Below are 20979 nucleotides of genomic sequence, written 5' to 3' on the forward strand. Positions count from 1 at the left end.
ATTTGCCGATGAATTATCCTGTAGCGCCACCTGCTGGACTAGAATCTAAAGCGAACTGCAATGCTCGTTTTGACGCGAGAGGAACTTGCTGTCCTGCCACCTGTCTGCTGCCAGCTGGTGATGTCTGCTTTAAAAACTTATTGTTCTTTATTGAGCAGAACAGGCAAAACCGGTGATTTCGCTGCCTTTATTTATCTGCACAGACCAAATAACACATCCAGTAAGCACCTGAGCTCACACAGGTGAGGGGAACAGTGTTTTTTTCTTCTTCTTTATTTTAAAATAAGATTTGATCACATTTGCTTTTTACAACAGCAGTTATTAAAACACGAAAGACCATACCTGCATCATGAAGCACTGTTACATGGCACTGAGCGAGTTGGCAGCATGTAGAAAAAATAAATAACTAAATAAATTACACCGCCCCCCGTAAAAGAAATGTAGTGCAACAACACATGTAAGGGCGTCGCATATTTAAAGAGTTTTAAACCCATGAAATGACAATGACACGCACTTTATTTGTACCCACGGGGTATGAATATTTAAATTTCCAAGTTTGGAAATTTCTTTTATTACGGTAAAAAAAAATCTACCACATACTGTTCTGGCTAAACTTTTTTTTTAAGGTTAAGCAGCATGAAGAAGTAAATGTTTGGTCTCTGTGATTCTTTGGAACTGACGTGGTTCTTCAGTTCACAATCTACTGTTGAACTGCTGCGCTGGATCACGTGGATCAAACCTGAAGCACTTTGCTAGTTTTCAGCTCACGTTAAATCATATGAAAACTGTTACCTGCTGTTAATGGTGACGTGCTGATTACTGCTGCAGTTGTTACTGGATATTATTTTACACGATGTGACACTTGGCGGTTTAAACCGATCAAACGTGATTAAGTCACAGTTCGGAGATCTTCCCCGGTTTGGCCGAGGTGCTTGAAAACTGCTGTCGGGAGTTCGTGAACTTCACTCAGAGACACTTCGCAGACTCACAGGAGCTCGGTGTGCTGAACGTGCAGGTAACGATGTCCATTCTCCTTATGTGCGCAGGAAGCAGCGGCGTTACGCTGCGCCCTGGAGATGCCTTGGCTGCCTCCTGTTTGGAGTTACCCTCCACCTCGTCATCACAGCCAAGGGTCGCGGTCGATTCGACGCTGAACGGGTGAAAGCTGACACGGGCCGTGTCGTACTCCCACGCTTGTCTCAGGGCAAAGTCTGTAAAAGATTTATTCTGGATGAGTCCGTGATGGTCCCGGTCGTTTCTGTAGCTGGATGTGCGTATGGAAGCGTAACTGGTATCGTTGCTGTTTAAAGACTGTGGAGAGTTTTGACCCTCTGCCCAGCCGATGTTGTCGCCGCCTCCATCCCTGACCCTGTTAACTGTTCTCTTTAGCTTCTCGCAGCCCTTCAATAGCAGGTTTTTGCGACACAATATGTACACCCAGGGGTCTAATATGGGATTGAACGAGGCGAAGCGGACTGCCAACAGGTCGCTGCGATAGTCGGGCTTCATCCCAGCAGAAATGTAAGATGGGCCATATAGTTGGTTAACAAAGATTCGCACCTGTGAGACAAAAGCATGACAGAAGATATCTGAGTTATGATATCAAATAAAGCTAAGACCAGTAACTGAATGTGCACTGGGTGCAGACATAAGAGAACAAATAGAAACAAATAGTCTGTTGCCCTTACCACTAATGGGATAGAGCAGACCAGGAATACGATGGTCATCAAGATCATAAGCCAGAACATTTGGATCTCTGCCGCAGAAGTGACCGAAGGCAGCCGAGGGAAGCGTCGACGGGAGCACCCCTGCTCACACAGCTCAGTCCTGACTATTCCTGTCCTCTGGTTCATGCCCACCAACGTCCTGCACACCGCCAAGTTACACAAAACAGTCACTGCGATCAACATAATCATCACGCCGCCGTACAGAAACGAGTAGCAAGCTCCCAGCGGATCCATTGCTCTCCAGTCGAGAAAGCACCAAGTCCCGGGGATTTGGCTAACGTGCTGTCCGAATCCAAAACTGGGCATAATACACAGCACGATGTTCGCCAGGTAGGTGACCAGGAGCGCAAACCGCGCCATGGTTCGGTCTATGTGCTGGGAGTAAAAGTACGCGTGATTTATGGCCAAGTATCGCTCCACAGCCATAGCGCACAATATAGACATGCCGGCGGAGCCGAAGAAAAGCATGGAAAAGGAAAAGAAGTGGCAGAGCAGCGCTCCCCCTGGCCACCGGCTAGACACGTACGTGGCGATTACCACCGGGCTCGTGAAGCACGTCCCCAACAGGTCCGTGATGGCCATACCGCAGACCAGCGTGTAGAAAGTGGTTTCCTTCTGTTCTTTTTTGGAGACACACAGCACCACTATGGCGATGAGGTTTCCTAGGACGCCCACGGCGAACATGGTGGCTGAAGTGATCAGAGACTTGTACTCGAGCCGAAGCGCAGGGAAAGCGCTCTGGTTAAGCGAGAGAAGCTGTGACGGCTCAGAAACGTTTGTGTCCAGTTCTTCAAACGCGGCAGTGTGGTTGATCATTATTAAACAAAACAAAAAAGCAGTAACAATGCACGAAGATTAAAGCACGAAGGACTTTCAGTGACCTTCAGAAAAGTCGCTCTCCAAAATGCTTCTCCAAAAAAATGAAGAGGAAAAAAAATCACATTGCGTGGAATCTTGTGCTCATAAACGCATAAAGCACACAGCAGTGAAACGTATGTTGTGTTCCAGCACTGTGTTCGGATCCCGGCATAACCACAACAGGTGTGCCTGTTTTTGTTTTACACCACTCGGATTTGCTGGTATTTAAGCTCTGTGCTGATGTCAGGACAGTGACGTGCGGGCTGGAAGCGCGCAGGTTTCCGAGGATCTCATGTCTCAAAGTACAATCATGCGTCTTTTCCCCGATGGCCTTATTAACCCCGCAAGTAAAACTCCATTAGTCTCAGCTCACTAAAGCCGCCAGGCAAATGACAATAGCTGGTATCGTTTAGTGATTAAACTCCTTTTGTCTAATTTTTGGACGGACTTACAAAGTGTACGCCATAATAACCGCATTAAATAGGCTACATTTATATATCTCTACAGCCACGTAGAGCAAAAGGTTAATCTGTTTTTAATAACTTATTTTACCTGAAATTTTTAAATAATGATCACAAATTTTCATAATAAAAATACAAGCTCTCACTGATTCTCACCGATTTCATAAGGAGGCTTTCTGAGATTCACATCATGTGAGAATGCTCTGGATTACGGCTCACTGACGTGCAGTTTGCAACAGTATCCTCTTTATATGGTCCACATATAAAGGTGGAGATCAGCAAAAACTAAACTTCAGCACCAAGGTCAGCGCCTCCCCAGCAACTGGCACCACTCCCCACCAAAGTCAACCTTCAGCAGGCTATTGGTTATTGGTGGCTGTCCGATTGAGATGCAATCGATGACCTTCCAAAGAGAAACGGATTTTGTTTGCTTGTTGCTATTTTGTTTTGTTTTTTGTAGTTTGAAGACAGCTACCATTCCTTCACAAACTATAAAAATACACCCACCTCTTTCATATCTTTTTTTTTTTTTTTGTGTAATCTGATGTCAAAATCGAGCACGGTGCTATCAAATGAAATCCACACATTCCAGCGAAAAGGGCAATCAATCAAACGAGCATGGAGGTGCACATGTCTCTGTTGAAGAGGACTCGAGGGAACAAGCTGTCCATGTTGCTGTTAGCTAAATTGATGGCTCTACAGCCACTAATGTTAATCTGTGGTGTATTGTCGCATGAATGTGGCCCTATCCGAGGCAAAACAGTCTGAGTGAGGTTGAGCTCAACACCGAAATATGACATAAAGGGAAATCAGAAACAAAAATAGAGATATTCTTGTGATGACGGTGATGCTTGTCAAGTGAATCAGCCCTAACAGATAAGCGAACCGTGTTAAGAGTTTGCATAATGAGGGGTTCTTTTTGAATTCCTTGTTTAGAGTCCTTGGGTCTTTTGTAGCACACGCTTCATTCAGTTTAAAAAAAATCATCCAATGCACGAGACGTTTCAGGTGTTGTTCCAAGAAATGATTGTCTGTGATTTTTATGTCTTACACTTTTGCTTTTGTTTGTAAGTCAAGACTGTTTTGCAAAAATCTTCATGACTCTGCGTCATTTTGCCTACTCTGTATTCTATAATGATCAATCCAGTCCTTTCTGGCTACTTAAAATATCTTTATATAAAAGTGATGTTGTGTTTGGTGCGGCTTTTGAAAAAAGACACTTTTAATGGCAATGAGACTTTTTACCTGCACAAATAATGGATATATAAAAGCCACAAAAAGTGGAACGTTCTTTCGGGCTGAAAATGATTGGATGCCATTCATGAGAGATATGTTTGGCACATATTTGACACATTAGAGGCCAAAAGGTCATTTATAACAGTTTACAATCACTTTTTTTGGCACCATACCGGCACCCCAAGATGCACAGTCTAAACATCAAGAATAACGTCACAACAATGTGATTGGTCACTTGCAATGTTGAACCTGGAACAACATTTTCATGATGGTCTGGGAACAACACCAACACGAGGATATCAGATCATCCACGAGTCAACACAGTACACGGTTGCCCACCAATTTATCAAACCTCACCCAGTTTCATTTACAGGAAGTTGCACTTGGTTGACTAAATTCATTTATTTATGAATCTATTTACTTATTCAGATAAATATCTGACTTGCGGCAAACAAAGATGGGGGAGTGTGTATTAAAACTGAATTTGAAGTTGACGTTCAGTGAGCTGTGAGATTGCTATCAGCCTCGTCGCAAGCTCGATCGCCTCCTTTCTCTCTCCTATACGTTCATACATACCTCCATACATCGGATTAGTCATTCCACTAAGATCGACTAAATGTCGAGAGGAATTAGCCTGTGGGTGAAATTATAATTTCAGAAGTCATCATAATGAATAATTTACTACTTCTCTAAATGTTGTTTAGTCTTTAATCCGTTCATATTTTTTTTCAAAGCGTTTGGATTGAACCAGGGCAGTCTAGGAGTCAGACTGCACGACGTCAGCCCACAGGCTCAGTGATGAGGAGCCGCTCCCTTGCTAATTGGGAGTTAATTACGCACAGACTGTTAGAGCAAACTAAATGGAGCTCAAAAAACAGTGGACGTTTGCTGCAATTGTCAAGAACGAATCTCTTATCGTCTTATCGAGGTGGTGATTCACAAACTAACCACACAGTGACAAGTCGTTCTGCTGAAGTCTTTGCTTTAGTTCTAATGGTAAACACTGATAACGGTGGAGAGCGTTGTTGATGTTTCCCTGCTGATTGTCAAACTTATATGCTGCTAATCATTTCTGACATTTTTATATAAAGTCTGAAGTAGAATTATTTACTAATGTGAAATGGAAAGCACAATGTTATCCCTGAAAACAACGGAAGTACTCAGATACATATATCTCAATATTAAAATCGATTTTAATGTTTGATTTTCCACACAATGCAGCTTTATACACACGTACAAACATACATAAACACACAGAGCGGAAACAGCAGGATAATCTAATCGGTGGAAATGAAAGAATTCATCATACACAATAGGAGTAAGATTTGTCTGACGGTGCGCTGTTGCAGAGTCTCTCCGTCTCTGTCGGTGTAAGTGGATTCCTGTCCCGCCGTCAGGGACAGATGCCTCCTGGGTGTGTGTTCGATTGTGGGTTTGAAGCGTCCCTTTCTGTTGTAATAACCAAACGCCTTCAGAGATCAGCAGCTCTGATGCTCACACAATAGTATACTCTTTCTCCCTTCGACTGAGCACACATGGGTTTAACGCTTTTGTCTGTGTGTCTTATTCTCACCCAATACATGACGGACGATCCCTATTCAAACTACAGGGCTTTAATCACTTCCAGAGATGGGCAGTAATCTCATTACTTTTTTCAAGTAACGAGTAAAGTAAGGGATTACTATTGCAAAAACGGTAATTAGATTACCGTTACTTTCCCGTAGGAACGCTGCGTTACTGCAACCGTGATTTTTTTGCCAGAATGTCTCACGACAGTGATGTAAGCGAGTGCGACGTTCGTGACAACAGCTGTGTGCAGATCAACAATGGATCACATATCGATTGTGGGAGAGAGTATGAGCATGGAAGTACTGACCTTACTTTGAGTTTGATTCCATAAAAAGTGACAAAAACATTAGCCTCCGTTGTGCATGGGAAGAAAACTTCTTTTTACAGCGAAAAAAAACCCCTAAACAAGCACCAAGTGTGCAATGACATAATGGGAAACTCACAGAGAAACTGCGGATTCTTCCACTGACCGCTGCGGCACACCTGCACCAGGGTAAACCTCCGCCTACCGCAGTCCTGCTTTACAGGTGAAAATAGAGCAAAAGGACCGCTGAGTCTTTGACTTTATTTATTTTCTGCTGTGTTTTACTTGCATCTATTTGAAAGACTGAGTGTAAACACAAAAAATATTTTATTTTATGTGCTGGAATGTGCAGAAAATAGGTTTAAATGTTAAACTAATTTATTCAAGTCAGAGAATGTTGCATATAATTAAATTTTTGCTTGATGCATAAAGTTAAAAGATTAAAACTGATAAAACAAGTAAAAAAAGAGACTTTTCCATTTGATTACATTTTGTATGATGGATTATGCAGAAAAAGTAGAATTGGGCTGAAAGATCTATCGCTTTATCACCTCTTCAGGTTGTAAATCGTGTTTTTAAAAAGTAACTAAGTAACTAAGTAATTAATTACTTTTGAAAATAAGTAATCAGTAAAGTAACGGGATTATTTTTTGGGGGAAGTAATCAGTAATTAGTTACTGATTACTTTTTTCAAGTAACTTGACCAACACTGATCACTTCTCAGACCCACTAATCAATTGTCCTTGGAGGTCATAAGCAGTACTGAAGGATGCTGAGATCCTGTTGAGCAAATTCATTACGCTGGCTGTAAAGGAAGGTTGGCCATTACAGGTGTGGCAAACAACAGTTGGTTAAATGGTGTTAATGACTTTTAGAGGGCACTTCAGTTCTCACTGTGAAATAACACAGAGCAGCTTTAGAAGATTCTCAATGGTTGTTACATTTTTAAAAAATCCCAGGAGTTGTTTCTGTCTTCAACACAGGATCAATATAGAAGCTGGCTATTGATCAGCATGTGATGCCTTTGCAAACAAAATGAACGTTGTCATACTGGCTTAACTGCTGGCAAGATAATGTGATATCACCTGTTCACAGGGGAACGTGTAAAGCAACTTCAGCTGAGCACATGAGTTCATCTGGTAAGCTTTTACAAATTGGTGGACTAGCTGTTGTGTCCTGTTTTCAGTTCTAACGTTACACTATATTAGCAAAAGTAACCACTCGCTCATCCAAATTATTGAATTCACATTTTCTAATCACTTTCATGGCCACAGATGTATGATATCAAGCACCCAGGCATGCAGATTGCTTCACCAAGTGCAATGCAAAGCATTAGATGGTGTCTAACCAGATCCCTCCTCTGGATGGCATTTCCTTGGCCTCCAATTACACTGTGAGAAATCTTGGAGTCATTAATTTTGACCAGGATCTTTCCTTCAATGTGCATTTTAAACAATTATATAGGAATGCTTTCTTGCATTTGTGCAATATCACTAAAATTAGTCTAATTATTAGACAGTTTCAAATTAACACCATTCAGAGTGTGCCGAGACACCCTCCCTAATTTTAATATTAGGCTTTAAACTTTCCTTTTTGATAAAGCATTTGGCTAGGACTGGATCAGGTGACCCTTAATCTTCTCTTAGGATCCTGCAGTAGGTCAAGGCTGCTGGGGGTTTCCCATGATGCATTGAGTGTTTCTTCTCGACTCTCCTTTTGTTCATTCACTGTGTGTTTATAGACCGTTCTGTATTTAATCATTAGTTATTATTAATCTCTGGCTCTCTTCCTCACACGCCTGAATCCCAATTAGCAATTCCTGACTAAAACCAGGAAACGCTGGTTTATACTTGGGTTTAATATCGGCACATGCACATATGACAAAATAAATAGTTTCTCTCATTCCATTTCAAACAGGACAGTGGTAACAACAGCAGGCTATGGGCAATTTTAAATTTTAGATTTTAAATAGGCTGTATGTATTTCAATGGGAGCAACAGGACGGTGTGATGTCGCAAATTTTACTACAGACTAGGACGGATTGTAGGGTAGCAAACATCGTCGGAAAACACGTTTTCAACACTGCAGGTTACCTGGGTGTAATGTTTTTCAGCTAAAAAGAAACATGGTGTGACTCCTACCTAACTAACAGTAACTGAAGGGTAAGCTAACATGTCCTGTTTTAAGCCAGGCACTCACCCCTCCGCTCCGCTGCGTCTCAGGCACCATCGCTCTGGCAGAAAGGGAGCTAGAGCCAGAGCAGGGGGGAGGCGAGCTGGAACATCTATGGTATCTATACTTTTGTTCTTAAAATATTGCGTCTCAACAAAGTACTGTATGGTTTTTATATTTTTAGTAGTGTGTCACACAAACAGCAAATGTTGTCAAAAAAAGTAAGAAATATTTGGGGATACTTTGATTCATTTTGGGGGTGCTTCAGCAAAGGTCATTTGGCAAAATTCCTACAAACTTCCCATCATGTACAGGTGGTAGGACAAAGAGTTGCACCTTGCACACAAGTTATGGAAGCCACAGCGATTCAGTTTATTTGTCAACGTATGTGCATGCAAGACACAAAAGAGTTATCAAGTCTCTACATTCTGTCTCCTTTGTTGCTTTATCTTTGTGTAAAAGGACTAAGACAAACCCACCCACAGAATGCCAGCGCTTCTCATCATTGTTGCTTTTATAAGGCAGACCTGCAGTTAGTCATAGATGAGATTTAATCTTGTTTATACGTTATTTCAGTATTCCCTTTAAAAGAAATGTAGGACAGACTTTTCACCGTGATGTACGTGGATGCCCTGGAGGTTTAATAGTTCCTATTAGGTTCTCTATTTTCTTTCCCCCTCAGGTGAAATTTGCCTCGAATGAACAAGAAAAACTTAATGTGGCAAAAGCAAAAAGTGCTTTATTTGTGTAGAAACCCCCAAAGAACAAAGTGTGCACAGAAAAAGAAATAAAGACGCCCCCTTAACTTAACCCCACTCTGACGACATGTCTCCTTTCTGGGAAAAGTGATAGAATTAAAGTGGTGATGTCACCGCGTTCGTGACGTGCACTCCACTGCTATAACTGGATGGTGATGTCTCCCAGTTCAGCGCTGCCAGTGGTATTGTGCTGCCGTTATGTCATCATGTGCCTTCATCTTATTTTTCTTTTCCCACAACTGATATTCAATCAAAACTCTTTACATTGCTCTGCTGCAGCCTGCCACGATGCTTCCACCAGGGAGGCTAAGGCTCATTTAATGTCTGTAAACCTAAGCTTCCCCTATTTGGAGCTCTTTCTTTGTCCCTGTACGCCAATTAAGTCTTATTTGTTTTTCTGGCAATGCCTTTAACCTCTGGAGCAAACTATTTTTAAAACTGTCTTAAAACTGTCTTTTTCATTTCTGCATTACCAGTGGATTCCAATTAATGGCCAAAAATAATCTGCGTCTTATAAAGCTACAGTGTTGTTTTCTTGTACACTGCTGTTGTGGTAAACTCCGAAGGCCATACACATCTGTCCTTCGAGCATTTGCAAATGCACACTCACACACACACGTACGAACAAACCAAAGCTCAATGTCAGTGTTTCATATTTTTCAGCACTAACATCCCACACATGCCCTGCTACATATGTGCCTCAGTCAAGTTTGTTTATGTGTATACAGTGTTTGTGTGTCCGACACATTTCCATCTGTGAGCTGTTTTCATATTTGAGGAGCCTGGAGATCATAGCACAGTCAAGTGGGAAATTCATCTGCCATCCTCTCTGAATATGCTCCAAATCTGCTTGAGATCCTGAGATCTGTTAGAGGTGTTGGTGGCGAGATATATATATATATATATTATAATATGATATATGTGTGTGTGTGTGTGTGTGTGTGTGTGTGTGTGTGTGTGTGTGTGTGTAGGAGGGCTGATATTTTAAAAGGGTTTAAGAGTTAGGTAGCTTTTTACACTAAAAACTAAAATATATAATGAATAACAAGATTAACATTTCCCTATAAATTCTAGTGGTTGTCCCCCTTGTGTGTTTGCACTGTTTGCGCCTGAAGAAAATTCATTATTATGGTCCTAATGTAGAAGACCCCCTCTCTCTTTTTACACCCCTCTCAGTGGAGATGATGACAATGCAGCCGTCAGCATTAATGGTCTTCCATACTGTGTCTTGGTCTCATGCGTCAGGTGGCAGCAGAATATTACACATTTTCATCATGTGAGCTAGCACTAATACTACCACCAACATGAGCATACTGCTCACTAATAACAAGACGTGTGCCAAGCGTCTAAATAACAGAGCGTGTAATGTTTATGGTGTATGGTTGCAGGTAGGTGTGATTTGCACTTTCATTTTTGTGTGGGACTGCAGTTGTGTGGAATCAACACACCCTTGTGGGTATGTGTTTGTGTGAATGTGCATGTACAGCAATGGGAGTGTTTAACTTCAGCTTATTGTTATTTCTGATGTCGCCTGCACCTGCTGAGTTTGAAACACTGCTGTGAAATTAGATGTTCTGATTTGCACACAGGATAGATCTTCTTGTTTTTCTTCTTTTCACTGCTTCCTTTGGGGGTCGCAACAGCAGACCATCTTTATTCATACAGCATTCTACTCTGTTACCCTCTAAGTGTCCTTCTTCACTACAGCCATGATGTCTTCCTCTTTTACTCATGCCTGGCAGCTCCATATTTAACATTTTTGGTCCATCCACTGTCCATCCTCTGCACACGTCCAAACCATCTCAGTGATGTCTTTCTAACTTTGTCTCCAAACCACTCAACCTGAGCTCCTTCTGATGCACCTATTTCTAATCCTCCACAAAATTTCAAAATTATCTAAATGAATCTAAATGAATAATGTTCCCGTTAAGAATCTGTCCTCTTTGTCCTTTCCGTTCAGTTTACTGTCCTCTGTGTAGCTTATGATTTAAAACTTACAACACGGGAAAAACAAATTCTCTCATCACTGCGAGGACACACACACACAGTCATGTTTTCATATCGTAGTCGGGACGTCTAATTGGCATAATACTTTCCCTAACCACTTACCCTTACCCTAACTATCAAAAATGAATGCCCAACCCTAACCCTTAGCCTAAACCTAACCATAACCTAATTGTAACCCTGACGCTAAAACTGCATTTTGAGTCTCAAAAATGCCTTCAAACTCATTGGGACGGGCATTTTGTCCCCACAAGGGCAGTTGGTCCCCACAAAGATATGTAAACATAGTACACACACACACAAACACACACACACGCACACTTTAAATGTCAAGACTGGGAATCAACTGGTTTCAAAAGATGAAAAACTGAAACTACACTGAAATATGAGCAATAAAAACCTCAAACTAAAATTTAAAAGAAAAGGAAAATACAAAATCATAAAAACTGATTATTACTACACTAACGATGCCTCAGTGCTCAGTGAATAGTCTTCACTGTGAACACAAAAGAAGTCTCTGTTCTGGCTTCCGGCTCTGCGTTTTGTTTGGTTTCTCTTCAAAATCCTCGTCTGTGAATCTTGTTTTGCAGTAGTTCAGAAAAAAGAAAAAGGATTGCAGTCATTATTTTCACAGGTGAAGTTCCCTAGCTTGTAAACTGAGGAGCAGGGTTTGATTAGTGACATGAAAATTCACTGATACACAATGAATTTCATAACATAACACTATTTACTGTTATTCAAGAGGAAATAAAAATACACTATACATATTACACATTTAAGTGACAAATTATTGGAATTGTTTAGCATAGAGAGGGAAAACAGAACTAGTGGGAATGTGTAACAGAGAACTGTGCTGATGATGGATGGAGTGCACCAGAGGGGACTGTTAGAGGGCACTGGAGACCAGCAAGGAGAATATTAGGAGAGGAGCTCCAAAGAAGATAAACTGAAGCTGGAGGCTGTTAGACTATTAAAGCAATATAACCTTATAATCACAGCAAGTCTCACTACCATCTTGTAAATGTTAACTTTGCTGTTATCTTTTTTCACCTCTCTTGTGCCTTGTCTGTTGCTTTGAACGGTTGACACCTTTTGGTACTTACTTAGTCACCTTTTCACCCGTCTCCCTCTCATTCACACTTGTATATTCTATTTTGCTTTTACTGACTTTCATTCCTCTTCTCTTTAGAGCACACCTCCATCTCTCCAGGCTCGCTTCCACCTGCTACTCTCACTACAGATCACAAAGTCATCTGCAACATCATTGTCCACAAAGACTCCTGCCTGACCTCATCCGTCTGGCTATCTATCAACTTTGGAAACAAGAAGGGACTGAAAGCAGATCTCTGATTTAATCCCACCTCGAAGTCGTCCTTCCATCTTCAACACACTCCCTCCACTCATTAGCACATTTCCATCTCCATCCTTAATCACCCTAATCTGCTGCACATCCTTTCCAGTCTCTCTCTAGCCAATTGATATAATCAACCCTTTACTCCTTCCTTACAGTCCAACCTCACAATTTACTGTAAGACTTTTCCTTTAGTCTTGCCACCTCTCTCTTTGATGTAGACCTAGCTTCCCAGCACTCCTGCCTACTTTCTTCATCATTCTGACTATCCCACTTTTTCTTTGCTAACCTCTTCGTTTCCTGTACTTGCTCATTCCGACCTAAAGTCTCCTTGCCCTCTTTCCTCTGTCCAGTAGACATACCAAACACCTTTTGGTACTTTCCCAGTCATCTGGTAACTCTTCCCTACCACCCAGAGTCTGTCTCAACTGCTCCCTGAACTCTGCATAACCTTGCATGTGTTTTCTCTTGCTTCTTCTTCTTGATCTGCCAGTTCATGAAAACAGACATTTGATACTGCCTAATATTATTCTTCCTCAATGCCACCCTGCAGCCTCATATCTCTTTGAGATTGCACCTCCATGAGATGTAGTCCACCTGTGTGCAGCTTCCTCCACTCTTATGTCACCTTGTGTTCCTTCCTCTTCTTGAAATATATGTTCTTTACAGCCATTTCCAACCTTCCAAAGTCCACTACCATCTGTCCATCTGCATTTCTCATCTCTCTACCCACTTAACACCCTCTCATCACCTCTTTTCCTTTCACCAGCATGTCCATTGGCATTGACATTGTCTCCCTCTCTCCTCCGTGGGAACACTCCCTACCACTTCATCCACTTACCGCAGAATTTCAGATGGCCTTCCTGATGCAACCTTCCCCATATGTAATCAAGACTTGGACCTTGCACTATGATTAGGTTGTTCTCTTAATGTCCCACCACAGAATTTAAATCAGGTTGAGGTCTGAACCCTGAGTGGACCATGACACAGAGTGTCACCCTGAATTGTGTTAACTGACTTCCTTTAACAGGTTTCCTGGCCAATCAGAGCAATCCCAAAGCTGTTTGGAAGAAAACAGACCTGCAGTGCTCCTAACAGCTACAAGGACATTTATAACATATGTACATAAGTAGAAACCACTTAGTATACGTAATGTAATACCATTTCAGGTGCAATTACATTATTTGAACAAAACAAAATGTGATAATGAAACAGGGTTACCTCCCCACCCTTACTGCCTGCAGGAGGGAGATGAAGCTCTGGTCTGTTTGCCTCCGCACTTCCGTTAACTCCATATTGATCTGGATCACCTTACGCCAACTCCTGGCCTGAAGGGTCAGAAAGTGGATAAATTGGTCAAACATCCATTAATGCTCTCAAGGAAATACGCAGAACAGAACCTGACTTGTGAACCGAATAGACAGTTTTGAAAAAAAGCAAGGTGTAGTAATGACTAATATGTGGACCAGACTCTCAGCATATAGTACATCGGAAAAAGTAACCAGTTTAAAGCACATAGAAATAACAGATTTTCCATCCAGTTTTAATTTCACTTACATAACGAAATGCATTTAATATTGAAATTGTAAGCCGGTTCCATAAACTACTAAGCAGTTCCATGATGGTCTGACCAGAAAGCAGAAGCTGGCTTTTTCCTTTCCCTTGGAAACTGGAGCCAGCTGAAGGAAGCTGGATACCTTCAAATGGCTTGGTAGACCTCGTCACTGGCATGCAAGATTTCAGGGAACTATGTATCACCAAAGGAAAACTATAGTAATGGACTATAAAATGAGAAAAGATGACCACATACAGTCATGTTAAAAGGAAAGTTTTCACAGGACTCAGTGGAAAAACAATGTATTCCATGTTCCTCATCAATAACTTGAGGTAATAATTTTCTCACCTTGCTGCCCAGTCTTCTTCAAGGTTCAAGGTTCTTTATTTGTCACATGCATAGTTATACAAGTATAACACACAGTGAAATGTAGCCTGACACGCTCCTCGACATGTGCAAAAGTTGGGGGGGTGTAGAGGAAGAACATATATATATATATACACATATATATATACACATATACATATATATATACATATATATATATATACATATATATATATATATATATATATATATATATATATATATATATATATATATATATATATATATATATATATATATATATATATATATATATATATATATATATACATATATATATACACACATACACACATACACATATATATATATATACATATATATATATATATATATATATATATATATATATATATATATATATATATATATATATATACACATACACACATATATATATATATATATATATATATATATATATATATATATATATATATATATATATATATATATATATATATATATATATATATATATACACACACACACACACTGGGTGAATGTGCAGTAGTGGCAGCAAGCAGGTGAATTCTGTACATTAATATGAATAGACATCTGACTATTTTACAGGATAGAAAATATAAACATATTTAAAATTAAAGGAATTGAAATGTACATTGTGCCTTGGTTTAGAGTGTCTGGAAGAGAGTCCTGTCTCAGTCAATTATAGATGATGTGAGAGGGCGGGTGTGTGTGTTTAGGGCACGGATGGCTTGGGGATAGAAGCTCCTCTTGAGTCTCTCTGTCCTTGCCCGGAAGATGCGGAACCTTCTACCAGATTGCAGAAGTTGGAACAGTTTGTTGCCAGGATGGGACGGGTCCTTCAGTATCTGCGCTGCTCTAGTCCGGCATCTCCTGGTGTAGGTGTCCTGAAGCGGGGGGAGAGCAATCCTGCAGCAGCGTTCTGCTGTACGGATTACTCTCTGGAGAGCTTTTTGGTCCTTCACACAGCTGTTCCCAAACCACGATGTCATGTTCTGTGTGAGGATGCTCTCCACAGCGCCTGTATAGAAAATCCTGAGGATCTTTGGAGAGACCCTGAACTTCCTCAGTTGTCGTAGGTGATACAGGCGCTGCCTAGCCTTTTTGGTGTGGACCTGAATGTGGGCAGCCCATGTCAGGTCTGAGGAGATGTGGACACCAAGATACTTGAAGGACTGCACCCTCTCCACTGGAGCTCCATTGATGATAATGGGCTTGTAGTCTCTGTGCTGACCCCTTCTGAAGTCCACCACCAGCTCCTTGGTCTTGCTGACGTTCAGCTGGAGGTGGTTGTCCTGGCACCACGATGCCAGATTCTTCACTTCATCCATGTAGGCCGTCTCATCGTTGTTGGAGATGGCACCCAACACCACTGTGTCGTCAGCAAACTTCACAATGGTGTTGGAGCCATGGGTGGCCACACAGTCTGAAGTGTAGAGGGAGTAGAGCAGTGGCGAGAGGACACATCCCTGAGGTGCTCCTGTGTTGATGGTGATGCTGTTGGAGAAGCACCTGCCCACCCTCACCACCTGAGTTCTGCCAGTGAGGAAGTCCAACACCCATGCACACAGACGGCTGTTAAGTCCCAGATCCCTCAGCTTTGTGAACAGTCTGCAGGGCACTATTGTGTTAAACGCTGAACTGTAATCAACAAACAGCATTCGCACATAGTTACCCTGTTTCTTGTCCACGTGGCTGAGAGTGGTGTGTAGGACGTGGGCGATGGCATCCTCTGTGGATCTGTTGGATCTGTAGGCGAACTGCAGCGGATCTGTGGTGTCTGGGATGGAGGAGGAGATGTTCTTCAGCAGCCTCTCAAACACCTTCATTACTACCGAGGCCAGTGCAACTGGCCGGTAATCGTTCAGGGATGAGGGTTTGCTGTTCTTGGGCACAGGGATGATGGTGGATCTTTTGAAGCATGTGGGGACCACAGACTTCGCCAGGGACTCGTTGAAGATGTAAGTGAACACACCTGGTAGCTGGTCAGCACAGCAGCGCAGCAGACGGCCGGTGATGCCGTCTGGCCCCGCCGCTTTCCTTGTGTTCACTCTCCTCAGTGCCGCTCGGACGTCATGCTCCGCGATGCTGGTCACCGGTCTCTCGCTGATGACGTCACTGTCCTCGGTAGTCAGGCAGTAGATAGCATTAGCCGCCTGGCTAACCTCGAAACGGGCGTAGAACCGATTCAGCTCGTTGGTGAATGCAGAGTCGGCGTTGATCGGCGCAGTGTCCCTGGCTTTGTAGTCCGTAATGGTGCGTAGTCCGTGCCACATACTCCGTGTGTCGCCCTGGTGGAAGCGGGACTCCACACGTTCCCGGTACCGGCGTTTGGCATCTCTCACCGCGCGCCGTATGAGGCCGCTTTGTAGGCGCTCATATCGCCAGTGGCGAGACCCGCGTTGTAGGAGGCGGTCCTGGCGTTTACTGCAGTGCGGAGGTTTACATGTCTTGAGTTCAGTCAGTGTGTTTCCTGTTTTACTTTGAAGATCTTTGTCCCATGTCAGTGTTTCTAGTCTTGCTTCCCTTGTCTCGTTCAGTCTAATTACTCCCAGCTGTGCTCTCCTTCTGTGTCTCATTACCCTTGTTATCCCTCAGTGTATTTAAGCCCTGTGTTTCTTTCTGTCAGTGTCGTGTCCTCCCTCATAGCTGTGTGTGGTTCTCCCGTGTCTCCTGGTGTATTAGTTTCCCCCAGTTGAATTTGCATTGTTTTGTATCACCTTTACTTCTGCTCAGCAAATAAAGCTGCATTTTTGAGTCAAGTTCCCATTTTGGTGAGTTTGTGTTCTCCTGCTTGCACACAGCCGTTTTGTGACATACTTGCTTTCACAATGTCGTACTGTATTCAGAATAAGCAAACACCACCCTTTCTGTAACTCTCTGGCTGTTAAAAGCAAACGATTGTGGGAAGATTCACTTGCATTAAGTCCACCAAAGAGCAGTGGAAATTATGCTTTTCAGGGGTCAAATGTTGACTGAGTGACAAAGTTTGTGTGACTGCCGAAGGAAACTGCAGTGAGTTCACCGCAAAGAGGAATAATTGTGAAAGAAAAAATGGCTGCAGTGAAAGTTTTTTGTTTTTTTTGTTTTTTTTAAATACTTATGACCAATGTGAAACCAAGAATAGCACAAACCTACACCTACGCAGTACCCATTAACGATTTTTCGATACGTTTTGACTGCCAACATGTCATCTGTGTGTGCAGAGCTCTATCCAGGAGAAAGGGACTGCTGCCAAGAGCACGATGAAAGGCTGCATAATTTTGTCTCCCGGGTTATAAACCACACCGCCTGGTAACTCCAAAGTTCTCTAATTTACACAATGCGTCAGATGGCCTTTAGTCTTATTAATATCCTGGTTTTGTTCAGCTCGTGTTTGTGCAGCTTCACTGTGAGCAAAGCCACACTGAAATGTTCATCCACTGCAGTTCTTTAACAGCTTCAGGGGTGTTACTACTGTTTTCAGTGTGTGCATGTACCATCATACCCAAAACATAGCCATCATGGTCCCTCGTGCCCTGATACTTCTGCCTTTCCTTTGTTTTTCTCCCCTTTTCTTTGACTTTTCCTCACTTATCCTCCAACAGTTCCTTTGTCTCTCTTCCCTGAGGTCTGGTGTGTGAGCAGGTAAATCTTACTACAGCTATGAGGTCATGCAACCGGCTTCGACTGGATCTCTGGCTAGCACACCTGCTCTCCCTCGGCTTATCAGCCAGCTGCATATTTAAGAGTCGTTCACTCAACATCAGGTTATACTGCTTCAGTAGTGCTAACAGCTTCCAGCCCAGCTTAGCGTCTTTGCGTCTGGTCTCCTCTTTAATATTCTCCAGTGGGCTCAGCTCTGGAACAGCTCCCTCTGCTGCACTCCATCCATCATCAACAAAGTTCTCCCACTAGTTTTGTTCTTCATCTGTATGCTAAACGATTCCAGTAACTTGTCACGTAATTGTTATAGGGTAACTGTCTGTTTATGACTTTGTAAATTATCTAAACCTTCACTGTCACATTTGCAGGTAGAAAAAAGCAATATCACCTGCTCTATAAGATTTTGCCGCAAAATGTATTGCTATAATGTGTTAAGTGTATTTTTAATTCCTCTTGAAGATGTAGTGCTATCTCGTGAAATTCAGTGTGTATCGATTACATTTTTCATGTAAATTACCAAACCTTGCTCTTCAGTTTATGAGCTACGGAAGAATGTCCTCTTTTTTTTTTTTTTTTTTTTTTTTTTTTTGTCTCTCATAAAATTCTCCAGTAAAAATATTGTTTGGCATCCTTGTTCCTTTTTCTGAATTATTGCAAAACAAGATTAATAAATGAGGATTTTGAATAGGAACCAAGCAAATTGCTCAGGACAATGAAGTTTAAATCAGTTCATATTTCTATTCACAGTGAAGACCATCCACTGAGCACTGAGGCCTCGTTAGAGCAGTAATCATTAAGGTTATTAGGAAATAAATCTCCTTGTCTTATCTTCAGTAAAAGTATTCAAATAATATTAAATATTATCCCTGCGATCTACAGCGCTGAACCATTTAGTGTCAATGTCATTATAAGTATCACTTTCACACAATGCATATCTTATTATAGACAAAATTTTGATGAGCTGAAGGAGAAAACTTAATAAAACTTGCCTCATGATGGCCCAGTATTAGATTTCATATCACTGTGATAGCAGTGATAACAACATGAAACAGTCACGTCAGCTCTCACTGTGTGGAAAGAAAAAAGATGATCTGATGATCCAGGATACCAACATTAATTCCTGAAATAGGAGAGCTATGTAATGCAAAGACAATGCTGACACACACACGCGCACCCACACACACACACAGAAATACACAAACATGTTACATTTAGTGAAGTTGCGTGGACAGTGTGTGGGATGTCAGAACTGAAACCACACAGTCAACAGTTGCAGGCTATAAAATTTGAACTTTGAATTGTGTGTCTGTGTTAAGGTGAATGTGTGTGTGTGTTTGTGGCCATACAAAACACTCCACTGGAAAGATGTGAGAGGAACATTTCGTAACAGGAACATGCCATTATTCATCTAGATAACATATCTTGATATTGGGTGGCGCAGTGGTACCATTGCCTCAATCTAGATCTCATCTAGATTATCATATTAAGATTTGGGACACATCGTCAGTGGTGGACCTTGGATTCATCGGGTGTTTCAGCCATTATCACTAGACACCCTCATCCAAGGAGGCCCTGCCGGGGTTGATCAGGCCCTGGAGTGTGTCACTGGTTTATGTTAAATTCGTATTTCTCTTATTCTTTCTTCTGTTTAGTTTTCTACAGTTTATTTTCTCCTATCTATTCACTGCAACTGCAACGTCTTTAGCATTTATGGAACCTCACTTCTTCAGAGGGATAGAAAAGGTGATAAAGAGAAGTAAGACAAACGGGACAAGATAGGAGAGAGCAGAAAACAGAGCCGGAAGGGGCCAGCTCTGGCTTCCCACACCTTCCCGCCGGATCGGGCTGTACGCTCCACCTCCCAACTGCCTCCCAGAGAAGGGGAGAAGAGCAGAGGGGAGAAGAGCAGAATATTTTATTTTCTCTCCTGGTTAGCTGACTGCCTTAGCTGCCCAAGGGATGTCAGCCCTTTTTAACCATAGCCAGTGACTGGTCCTCTCAGCAGTGTTAGCTAATTCTCTTATAGCCTGCCGTTGTGCCTGTCCTCTGATCCCTATCTCTCAAAGCAGTGGAGAGCAGTGAGTAGTCAGATGTAAGGGGTCTGGAATTAGTTTTGAGGTCAGATTTTGAGAAAAATAATCTGGTGCCAGCAATGAAGGACTGAAATAATTGTCATTACACCAGAAAAATGCATGTCTGGGATAAAGGAGACACTTGGACATCTTGTTTTTGGCACAAACCTCTGTTAGACACCATGGTATAACCTTTGATTCTGGTTTTACTTTGGATGCACATGTCAATGTCTGTTGTTCATTCCTGTTTTCATCATCTAAGAAATATTGCTCCATTAAACTCCATTTTGTCACATTCTGAACTGGAAATTATTATTCATGCTTTTGTTTCGTCACAATTGAATTACTGCAATGCACTATATACATCTTAGCAAAACCTCCCTAGAACGGTTGCAGGTTGTTTAAAATGCTCCTGCAAGCTTTCTTCTCTCAGGAACTCTCTGCAGGAGGGGGAGATACAGGAGAGGTGGAGGAAGATCTCAGCCTGGGCGTTTACCGTCTTATGTAGTCTGGAAGATGTGTGGTTGGTGGGGTGGGTGCAGTTTTCTCTGTGGTGGGGTTGGGTGGACTGTCCAGGGCTCTGTGGAGCCGGGGGGCGCTACTGCACTGGGCCCCGGTCTGATGGGCCTGGGCCCCCCTTCCCTGGTGGGTCGCGGAGGGTGGGAGTGCCTACTGGGGTCAGCGGGGGAGCTGGCCCCAGGGAGGGGTTACCTGCCCCTCCCTTCCTTCCCTCCCCATCTCCAGCTGCCTCCCTCTTCCCGCTCCTCCACAACCACCCACACATGCAGGGCCTTGGAGTGGGGGTATGTCACCAGGGTGCAGAGGAGGCTACCCCCCCCCCCCCCCTGTCCCCTTCTGGCTGCCTCTGCCTCAATTTTATCCCACAACTTAGACA

The 20979-nt window shown here is 42.4% G+C and overlaps 1 protein-coding gene and 1 long non-coding RNA gene across 2 annotated transcripts; one reads left to right on the forward strand and one right to left on the reverse strand.

Moving 5' to 3' along the window:
* Nucleotides 1–179: 179 nt before the first annotated feature.
* ptger4c (prostaglandin E receptor 4 (subtype EP4) c) lies at nt 180–2777 on the reverse strand. Its single transcript, XM_085253673.1, has 2 exons — nt 1689–2777; nt 180–1560 (listed from the first exon to the last, which is right to left on the reverse strand). The coding sequence occupies exons 1-2, from the start codon at nt 2541–2543 to the stop codon at nt 967–969; spliced, it is 1449 nt and encodes a 482-aa protein (XP_085109799.1). The 5' UTR covers nt 2544–2777; the 3' UTR covers nt 180–966.
* A 14077-nt stretch (nt 2778–16854) lies between these two features.
* On the forward strand, nt 16855–18779 carry LOC146553861 (uncharacterized). Its single transcript, XR_014889558.1, has 3 exons — nt 16855–17141; nt 17574–17661; nt 17955–18779. It is a non-coding gene; the product is annotated as an uncharacterized LOC146553861 (long non-coding RNA).
* Nucleotides 18780–20979: the final 2200 nt, after the last annotated feature.

The sequence above is a fragment of the Mchenga conophoros genome, linkage group LG18, assembly GCF_057382185.1.
Source record: "Mchenga conophoros isolate Kocher_MC1m ecotype Shallow Benthic linkage group LG18, M_conophoros_male_GT1.1, whole genome shotgun sequence".
Taxonomy (NCBI): domain Eukaryota; kingdom Metazoa; phylum Chordata; class Actinopteri; order Cichliformes; family Cichlidae; genus Mchenga; species Mchenga conophoros.